The sequence below is a fragment of the Stenella coeruleoalba genome, assembly GCF_951394435.1.
Source record: "Stenella coeruleoalba genome assembly, chromosome: 1".
NCBI lineage: Eukaryota > Metazoa > Chordata > Mammalia > Artiodactyla > Delphinidae > Stenella > Stenella coeruleoalba.
The window spans coordinates 168,534,114-168,544,548 of NC_137169.1; the positions used below are offsets into that span (position 1 = coordinate 168,534,114).

General features: G+C 49.3%; 1 protein-coding gene across 1 annotated transcript; it reads right to left on the reverse strand.

Moving 5' to 3' along the window:
- Positions 1-364: 364 nt before the first annotated feature.
- LOC307177913 (Golgi-associated RAB2 interactor protein 4-like) lies at positions 365-2,438 on the reverse strand (the record flags this gene model as incomplete). Its single annotated transcript, XM_079905441.1, has 2 exons — positions 1,124-2,438; positions 365-1,092 (listed from the first exon to the last, which is right to left on the reverse strand). Exons 1-2 carry the CDS (start codon positions 2,166-2,168, stop codon positions 365-367), a joined length of 1,773 nt encoding a protein of 590 aa, XP_079761567.1. The 5' UTR covers positions 2,169-2,438.
- Between the last annotated feature and the right edge of the window lie 7,997 nt (positions 2,439-10,435).

Here is a 10,435-nt window from a genome sequence, read left to right on the forward strand (position 1 = left end):
AAAGCATAGGGGGATAGTGAAGGAGAGCTTCCCAGACCATAGTCTGACTTTGAGCCATGGCCCTGGGGGGCAAAGCCAGAAAGGAGTGGAGGCCAGATGCAGCACTGCTGTTGGCGCGGAGCATGTGTGTGAGGTGGGGCTGGCCTTGACTGGACACTGGGTGTCAGACTGTGGCACAGCTGACATCACAGAATCCACTGTGAGGCTACGGCTGGGCTTTGGGACCTAGAAATTCAGACAAAACACTGCATGCATTCTCAGATTGTTTGTTTTTTTATTGAAATTGCAGTGAGGAAGCTGAAATGGGCTCTCCAGGGGTATTTCCCTGAGCCCTGGTCCCCTTTGCAGCTCCCAGCTCTAGGTCCTATTGATGGGCTTCAGCGGTCACTGGCTCCATGGTGTCAGATGTCACACCTCCAGTGATCTCCAGCCCCTGGCCACTCTCTGCTGTCTCTACGACGGCCTCCATTCGGGTCCCTTCCACTGGCTTCACCAGGATGCTCACATATTTATCGCGTGAGGAGGCCACTGTCTTTGCAGTGAGACTGGCTCTGACATTCCTGAAGAAAGAGCTGATCCTGCTGAGTCTCTCGGTGGTGGGACCTGAACTCGCTGTAGATAAGCTCCTGCCCGATTTGTGCGAGGTCCTGGACTCGTTGGTGATGGGAGCACGGCTGATGCCTTTGTGAGCAGTGCCCTGCTCGCTGCCCCCCGGGCTGCCGTGGCCTTTGTCCTTTTGGTCATCTCTAGTGGCTCTGTGGCCGCCTGAGCACGGGCCAGCTGCTTTCTGGATGGGCTTGTTCCCCGCTGCCTTGTGGTGGCTTTCCACTGAACTGCAGAGCGAGGGGCTCGTAAGAGCTCTGTCCTCTCCCCAGTGCTCCCTTCTCTCCCTTCTTCCCTTGCGGGCCTGGGACACCCTCTGTGAGCTGCCATCCTGTTCACTCACTTTGCCTTCCTGTGGCAAGGTTGAGATTAGGGTCCCCTCGTCCTCCTCGTCGGCTCTTCCTTCAGCAGTCTTGCCGGTGGGTTCTGCTCCGACCACAGTCACGCCGGCCTCTGGGGAGAGGCTGGTGGACTTGCTGGAAGCATACCCTGAAGAGCTCGCGGCACCTGCCAAGCATACCCTGAATTGTTCGCAGCACCGTTTTCCTGCTCCTCAGGGATGTTCTGGCAGTGCCCCCAGTGGCTATGCTGGTTTTGCTTCCTCCTGGACCGTTGCTGGCTGTGGCTGCTGTGGCCGTGCTCTGCTCTTCAGGGGCAGGAGACTTGATCACTGCCACGCTCAAAGCACCCGCTGCGGTGCCTCCTGCCACCCCCGCTGTCTCCACCTTTGTCGTTGCCCGCGATGCTGACGCTTTGTCAAGCACTGTAGGTTTTGCTTTTGCAGTGGCCACATCGGGCATGGTATCGGGCTCGTGGGAGTCCAGTTGGATCCCCTCCCCACCAGCAAAAGCTGCGGACGTGGCCCCGGCCAGCTCAGAGCACGTGTGGAGGCTGCAGATGCTCACCTGGTCCTGATCCCACTTTCCTTGGAAATCCTCCACTGCCGGGCTCCTGCCGTCCTCCTCCTCCTCGAACACAGGCATGCAGATCATGTCCCAGGCTGGAACGGCGTAGGTGCAGCTGAGACCCTCCACTGGTGGTCGCAGGAGGTAAATCAGCTCTTCCCAAGAGGTGAAGAGGTCTTCCTGCGCGTCCAGAGGGGCACACAGCTGCAGGTACCAGGAGCGGCCAGTGGCAAACCTCACGCGCAGCTGTTGTTTCTCGCGATTGTGAGTGGAGATGCTCACGAGCGTCAAGGGCAGGAGCCTGGTGAGCTCTAAGGTCTTTGCAGCCTCGTGGCTCTTGCCCTTGGCGGCCTGGCTGTGCTCAGCGTGCTCTTCACAGCCGGTGGCCCATCGGGCCAGCAGCATGGTGTCTGGGAGTGGGAGGACGGGGCTGCTGGATGTGATGCCCACGGTCACCGTGCAGACACAGTTGTGCACGTCAATCAGGTCTCCCCTCTTCGTGATCTGGATAAAGTCGCTCTCGAATACCGGTGCGTCCTTGAATATGTGGTATTCGCCCTTGCGCAGTTGCTGCTGCAGCTTCCCCGTGGTGGTGTTGAACAGGCCCACCCCGGTGCTGCTCTGGGCCGTGTGATAGGGGAGCAGAGAGTCCCCACTCATGGCTGCCTTTGATCACGACAGGCAGCGCGGTTAAGGTGGGCCCCTGGCTCTTCCCTCCCGCGGCCTCACTGGCAGAAGAGCGAGCTGCGGTGCTCTTTCGTCACACACAGGTAGCCCTATGGCAGGTCTTCCAAGCCTGCCCCACAGGCCCCACCTTTGCCTCAGGGTCTCCCAGAGGCAGGGGCGTGGGTAGGGGCACAGATGATCACAGCGGGGACGCTGTAGGGCGCCTGAACCCCAGGCTGAATCTCTTCAAGTGTGTAGAGAGGTATGGTAGGCTCCCCCTCTGCCTCCCCTCACTTCTGCTTCTGGGTTTTTATCTCCCCAAGAGGCTGTGGTGAACTTCAGTCCTAGTGAGAGAAGTGACCACTTTCTCAGCCTAACCCCCTGGCACAGCCTGTTTATCCTCTGGTGCCCTTTGTGACCTATCACTGTCGCATAGCCCTTTGCCTCATTGTGACCCATCACTGTCACATAGCCCTTTGCCTCATCCCCCAGCTGCCCCCTCAGGGCAGGGCCCCCATCCTCTCCCAAAGCAGGGGGAGGACATGTCCTCCCGCGGAGGACAGGCCCATCCTGCCAGGGACTCAGGTGCGTACCGAAATAAAAATGTCTTCAACTGGGAAAGTTTTGTGTGGGTCCTTTTTCTTTTCCTCCCCCAAATTCAGCTACTGGATGAAATCTATAGGAATGTAAGATGATGGGATAAATTTGAACCATTTAAGCTCATGGTTTAATTGTATCGAATAACGTAGAGTTGGCAGTTGCGATCCTTAGTCTGTCCTCTCATAAAATCTCAGTAAACGTTGATGATGGTGATTTTTAATAATCACATTAAAAATTGCTTCTCCTAGGCACCATGCTGCATTCTTCAGATATGGTGGTAAGAATGCACTGAGTTTGGTACTGTTAACTACTGTTCCCAGTTTATAGGTGAAGAAATTGAGGTTGTATCTCCTGTTTAAATTCCCAGAGCTAATGGTAGCAGAGGCACTATTTGAATGTAGGTCTACCTGATTCTAAAGCCTTTGTTCTGAACCACTACAGTACTTAGCCTCACAAAGAAAGCTTGGCCCAGCCAGACGTTTTCAAACTGGACTGATTTAACTGCCTTTAAGAAGACCTATTTGGTGCATTATTAGAAGTTGCGTAATTAATTTTTTGTGTGTATATATGTTATGGAGAGAACCCAAGACAGCAGTTGGGCTGACGTGGGGATTAAATTATCCAGGGGAGCACTCAGATCCTCCCTTCCTTTATGCTTGTGCAAACAGCCTGTGTGTGGAAACCTAGTTATTCTTATGACACGTCCTCCCCCAGTGAAATGGGGGGTGAGTAGCCTGAGATGTAAGCTTTGATTCCAAGAGCCTGCCAGATGGCGTCCTGTAGTAACCTCCCTACCAGGCAGAAGTGGTTTGGAAGCCTTGACACCTGTGGGGAGCATGTACCATTAGACATCCCGCCTCATTGCCACTCCCACAGAGCTAGTCCCAGAACAAGTGATTTCTGAATTGTGACTTGAAAGTTCTGAGAAAGGCCCTTGCTGCCAACTCTCTTATCTCCAGTTTGATGTTATGCTTGAAATCCCACCATAGAGATTCATTCCTTGAGGATAAAGGCCATCTTTCTGTTAAAATACACACACCTGTCCCTCAACACATGACTGGATAAGCAAAATGTGGTCTCTCCATACAGTGGAATATTGTTCGGCCATAAAAAGGAATGAAGTACCGATATATGTCCCCACATGGGTGAACTTTGAAAACATTATACTCAGTGAAAGAGGCCACATATTGTATGATTCTATTTATAGGAAATAGCCAGAAGAGGCAAATCCATAGAGACAGATATTAGATTAGTGGTTGCCTAGGGCTGGAGGGAGCAGAGAATGGGGAGCACAGCGTTTCCTTTTGTGGTGATGAGAAATTCTGGAACTACATAGTGGTGATGGTTACACAGTATTGTGAATGCACTGAATGCCACTGAATTGTACACTCTAAAATTACAGTGGTGAATTTTATCACCATCACACACACACACACACACTCCTGCTCATTTAATAGATGGGTTAAGAGCAGTTATCTTTTCATTGTTCCCTGTCTCAGGGGAAATCATTCAATCTTTCACCATAAAGTATGTTGTTAGCTGTAGTTTTATTTCAGAATTGCCCTTTGTCAATTTTAAGAAGTTCACTTCTATTCTTAGTTTTCTGGGCATTTTTATCGTGAAGGATTATTGATTTTTTTTCAAATGCTTTTTCTGCATCTATTGAGCTGATTACTTGATTTTTTTTTTTTTTTTTTTTTTTTGGTACGCGGGCTTCTCACTGTTGTAGCCTCTCCCGTTGCGGAGGACAGGCTCCGGACGCGCAGGCTCAGCGGCTATGGCTCACGGGCCCAGCTGCTCCGCGGCATGTGGGATCTTCCCGGACCGGGGCACGAACCCATGTTCCCTGCATCGGCTGGCAGACTCTCAACCACTGCACCACCAGGGAAGCCCTATCTTGGGCCTGTTGATGAACTTTTCTGAGTCTCAGTTTCTTCATCTATAAAACAGAGGCTAATAGGACCTACCTCAGTTGCTGGTTGGAAGGATCAATAGTGATTACATATAAGTTCCTAACTTCACCTGACACGGACTGCCCAATAACCTTGCCGCTGTTATCCACCTCGGTGTCTGATTGCTGGTAGGTGGTGATAATAGCAATCCCCTGCACTTCTGTGGGGCTCAGGAATTAGAATCCTTTCACGTGCATGAACTCTTGGAAACCTCACAACCGCTCACCTGAACCGGCCTGGGAAAAATCGCCTTGTCTTTTCCTCCCCTGGTCGATATTTTAATTCTGATGAGTTACCTCCAGCTGAAATGAACAGCAAGGACGATCTTGGAGAGAGAAGCAAGTTTGGAAGTTGTGGCCAATAGGGCTGGTAGGAGAAGGCTAGGTAGAATGTACAGGTGGGCATCATTTCCAGGACCAGCTGGCAGGACCCCTTCTTGCCACGCCAGCCCCTTCCCGAGGAACAACCTGCCTCTCGCAGTGCTGGGAGCTGGGGTGATTGGTTGGAACCACCGGCTCTAGAATAGGGGTCTACAGACTAACACAGGCACGGGCAACAGCCACATCCCGAGACGCTCACTTCTCAGGGAGACTCTTAAGTCATTTTCTGTGAGAAGCGAGTTACATAGTATTTTTCAAAAATCATGCTCCAGAGTAGATTTGCATAAATGAATGTATTGTATTTTTTTTTAGAAACCATGAAAGCTTTAATTACCTAAACTCTAATTAAGCTTGTCTCTTGCAGAAAACACAGGATATTAGCTTATTTTGTACTTGGCTCAACTTTTTTGTTTTCATATATTGGGTGATGTCTACATAATTCTCAGTTAAACTCACTGAAAACACTTCGGGAGTGTTTTCAAACCAATAAATATTTTATTGAGCACTTGCTAAGTGCCAGCATGGCTTAATAGTTAAAAGCAGAGACCCTGAGAGTTGAGCCATCTGGGTCCATTCCTGGCTCTGCCACTTACTAGCTGTGTGACCCTGGACGAGTTATTCAACCATCTTTGGCCTCAGTTGCCCCATATGTAAAATAGGCATTATGATGGTACCTATCTCCATAAGGTTGTAATGAGAATTAAAGAGACAACATGAGTGAAGGGTTTAGAATGGGGCCTGCACACACTAAATACTTTATACAGGTCAGTCCTTATTATGTATGGGACAGTGGGCCAGAAGCTGGGGACAGAGCTGCAACAGAGTTGGTGGTCCAGTGGAGAATCAGACAGCTAGCAATTAATCCACAATAAGGGTGATGCAGGCAAGGTGCTCTGGGAGTTATACAGGCTACTCTAACTCTCTATGTTCTGTCAGAGATACTGTAGCTCTGTAGATACTCTGGATGTTTTCAGTTTCCTATTTTATTAACACAGACTGATTCATCTAGCGTCATGTGTCCTCAGGGTCTAAAGGAGCTTTTGAAGGTTATTTGTCCATTTCAGTGGCCCAGGTAAAATGTTCCCTCAGATGGCACCATGATCATGTCTGCTTCCTTCTCCCGCTCCATCACTGTGCCAGGAGCTGCTCACCTGGATCGTGAACTCCATCTGGGGTGGCCTGCTTTCAGGAGCTCCCTATATATGGACTCAGAGCCTGGCTGCGGCAGATGTGCCCAGCACTAGTCTTTAGGAATGGAGCTGCTCTCTGCGTCCATCTGCGACCCGTGACATCTTGACTCTGGGACCTAGGCATGGCACCTTGACGGTTTTCTGTGCCTGTGGCTCTTGACAGCTCTTCCTGTGGTCACCAGGGCTGCTGTGGGCAACAGGACAGGGATAGGCAGGAAGCAGGGCCGGGACCGGCGGTTCCCTCCAGCGTTTCTCATCTGTGAACCACCTGCGTCAGGCTCACCAGGGGTAACTGTTTAAAATGAAGATTCCACAGTGGACCATCAGCCATAGAAAAGAATGAAATAATGCCATTTGCAGCAGCGTGATTATCATACTAAGTGAAGTAAATCAGACAGAGAAAGGGAAACATCATATGATATCACTTCCATGTGGAATCTAAAAAAATGATACAAATGAACTTATTTACAAAACAGAAACAGACTCACAGACAGAAAACAAACTTATGGTTACTAAAGGGGAAAGGCTAGGGGGAGGGATAAGTTAGGAATGGGAGTAACATATACACAGTACTTTATATATATATATATATATATATATATATATATATATATAAAATAGATAAACAACAAGGACTTACTGTATAGCACAGGGAACTCTACTCAATATTCTGTAATATCCTATATGGGAAAAGAATCCAAAAAAGAATATATATATACAGAATCACTTTGCTGTACACCTGAAACTAACATAACATTTTAAATCAACTATACTTCAATAAAGATAAATAAATTTTAAAAAAAGAAAGTGGGGGCTTCCCTGGTGGCGCAGTGGTTAAGAGTCCGCCTGCCGATGCAGGGGACACGGGTTCGTGCCCCGGTCTGGGAAGATCCCACATGCCGCGGAGCGGCTGGGCCCGTGAGCCATGGCCACTGAGCCTGCGCGTCCGGAGCCTGTGCTCCGCAACAGGAGAGGCCACAACAGTGAGAGGCCCGCGTACCGCAAAAAAAAAAAAAAAAAAGAAAATGAAGATTCTTTGGTCTCAGTCCCAGTGGGCTCCAGGGATACACATATTTAAATAACTTTCCCAGGTGATTCTTAGGGACCAGTGCCCAAAAGCTGAGCCCCTGTGCCTGCATGGAGCCCTTGTTGGAGATGAATGCCTTTCCTTGCTGGTTCCTGAGAGCTCTACACCTGCTGAATCTCCTTTTGCCAGGTTTCTCCAGGGCCCTCAGCCCAATGCACAGTCCTGCTGGTTTCTGGGCCTCCCTAGATACACTGGGAAGGAGCGGGGTTGGGGGGAGAAAGGAGAAGGAAGTTGGAACGACTGGCAAACTGGGGACGGTTCTGTGGATTGCAGAATCACAAAATATTGGAACTGGAAAACCTCAGAGATGGATTCACCCAGACCTTTTCTTTTTTGGGTGAAACATCACACCTGGAGCAGTCAGGGGATGCACCCAAGGTCTGACAGCCAGTAGGGGGCTGGGCCAGGGCTAGAAGGCAGGCCTCTGGCTCCTTGTCAACCAAAGCTCCCACCAGGGCCACCCCTGGTCTGGCTTATTTAAGCCATGGGCACCAAAGAAAGTGGCACCTAGTTATAGTCGTTGGGCTTGCACTTTGGATTATTTAGCCCGTGTTCGGACAGGCCACATGGAGGTTGGCTCCATTTGTGGTTAAGGGCAAGTTAAGGAGAGGGTGAGCCAGCCAGGATTCAGGCTGGAGTCCACAAAAGCCTGGCCGGGTCTGCTGTGCCGGCCCCCTCCCCCGGGGCTCCTGGGGCTGGTGGTGAGGGGTGTAGCACAGCACCACACACTAGTAAGCTGCTTCGTGGTTGTGATTAATCTCTGTGGTTGGTCTTACTACTCACATAGCCACACACATCAAGACACCCCCAGCTTAGAAGGACATACAGATCCAGGATGGAGAGGGCCTTTTCTTCTCTGGTCTCTGCTGCTGCTGTGACTCTTGGCAGAGAAAAAGCTTTCCTTGGTGTGTTTATTACAGGGCAGGCTTTGGTTGTGAATGGCAGTGGATTGCCCTGTACAGTGTGTCCGTGTACCTGAGTGCACGAGTGCCCCGTGTGTGTGTGTGTGTGTGTACATGCTTGGGGCTGTGTGTGTGAGACTTGCACCCAAATGACTGACAGATGGTAAATTATTTTAAAAGCTTTTCCCCCTTTTGTGTATAACCTTCACTTCTGGCTTGTTTTATGCCAAGATACCAGGACTGGGTCAGAGAGAGATCAAGTTTGAGATCTGGAATCTGTTCAAGGAGAGCCCCTTGTGAAGAGGGGAGGGGTGCAGCCGAGGGGAGGATGAAGATGGGCATCCAGGTGTCTGCTGAAGGTTCTAACACTCATGGGAATATGGCAGCGAGGGGTTTACGCTACCCTTGGAGGAACATGGAGAGTTCAAGGAACTTTTGCATATTCTTGCTTTACACGTCACTGTCGAGCTTCCTGATGTCTTCACACCTCCAGCTGTAAAATGGGCCCAGGCACACTGAGTCCAGGCACACTGAGTGTTGTCCTTTTCTGGCAACACTCTCAGGGTTGGAGCTGAAGATGTCAGTTGGTCCAGCACCCTGCCTTCAAGCAAAGAAGACCCAAAACACCCAAGATAAGCAGCCTCAACCCTGTTCTTAAAGACTTGCAGGCATGCTGAATTCAGCAGTTTAATTTTGATGATCAGAGCTTTATTACTTGCAAGTGACAGAAACTCAACTCAAACCAGCTTAACCATAAAAAGAAATGCAGTGTGTCTCCCATGTGTGGAAGGACCCTGTGGTAGCCTGCAGAAATAAAGGCAGGCAGCAGGGCCTGGCTTTGAGGATGCTAACTTAACATTGCACCCCCTTCCCCGCCTTCTTGGGTTGTCTATGAAGCCGTGTAGCCTTAGCTACTCTTGGGTTTTGGCCCTTGTCTTGCTGCAGCTCAGAAGACAGTGGCCAACAGGCCTGGGTTCCCATCTGTATATATACATCTTTCAATCCAAGGGAGAGAGCAACCCTCATCTCCAGTCTGGAAAATTCTCGAAAAGATTCTGATTGGTCACCGTGAGCAGGGGGATGTGGTCCTTGGATCGGGCTAACCAGGGCAGTGTGTCTGCCCTTCTGCATGGGAGATGAGGGATAAGGTTAAGGGTTGGGCACTCACTGTGATTCACAGCCCCATCAGGCCATGTAGTAGTGAGAGGAGGTCCTCCCACCTCACACAAAAAAGAAGCGGGTAACCGAAAAAGAAGGGTGAGAAAGAATGCTGATCACAAAACCCAAAACTATCACAGGACACTATAATTTGCTTTGTAATTAGGAGATTAACATAAACAAGCATCTTCAAGTTCTCTTCCCCATGGTGACTGAGATGATGTCTTATTATCTCCATGTTTAGGACCCAAAGGGACCAGGTAATGGCACAATGGATACAATCAACAAGTACAGTAAAATTATAGGTTTACACTTGATAAAAGGATCAATATTAACTTCATTCAAAAACGTATATTTCAGGTAGAATGGCTTGTATTCTTTGGGCATCATGACAAACTAGGGAGATTAAACATGTAGTACAATAATGCCAGGTACTATTTGGTAAACATGGAAAGTAAGGTACCAAGTCTGCTGGAAGTTCAGAGAAAGGAGTGAGCATATAATTTCCATTAGGGACTCATTGGGAGGTATAGGGGGAATTCCATTTGTCTACAAGAAAGACACCTGACTACAGTGGCTTAAACAGCTTACGAGGCTTATCTCATGTAAACAGCATGACAGCTCCAGCAAAGTCCTCTGGAAGTCAGGCTTCCTGCTTTTTGCTCTGATATCCTCAGTAAAGTTTTCCCTCTCAAGGTCACCTGATGGCTGCTAGAGCTCCAGCGATCTCATCTGCATTCCAAGAAGTGGGAAGAAGGGGAGAGAACAAAAGGGACTCTTTCAGCTCAGTCAACTCCTTTTAAGCAGTTTTTGACTAGTCTCATATATTTTGCTTTCATCTTCTTGACCAGAACTTAGTTATATGCCTATTATACCTAACTATAAGGGAGGATGGAAAATGCAGTCTTTTAGTCACCCTGAATAAAATCTATATTTGTTACCAAGGAAGAAGGGAAGAACAAAGATCTGGGGCTGATTGTTAATGTCTGCCA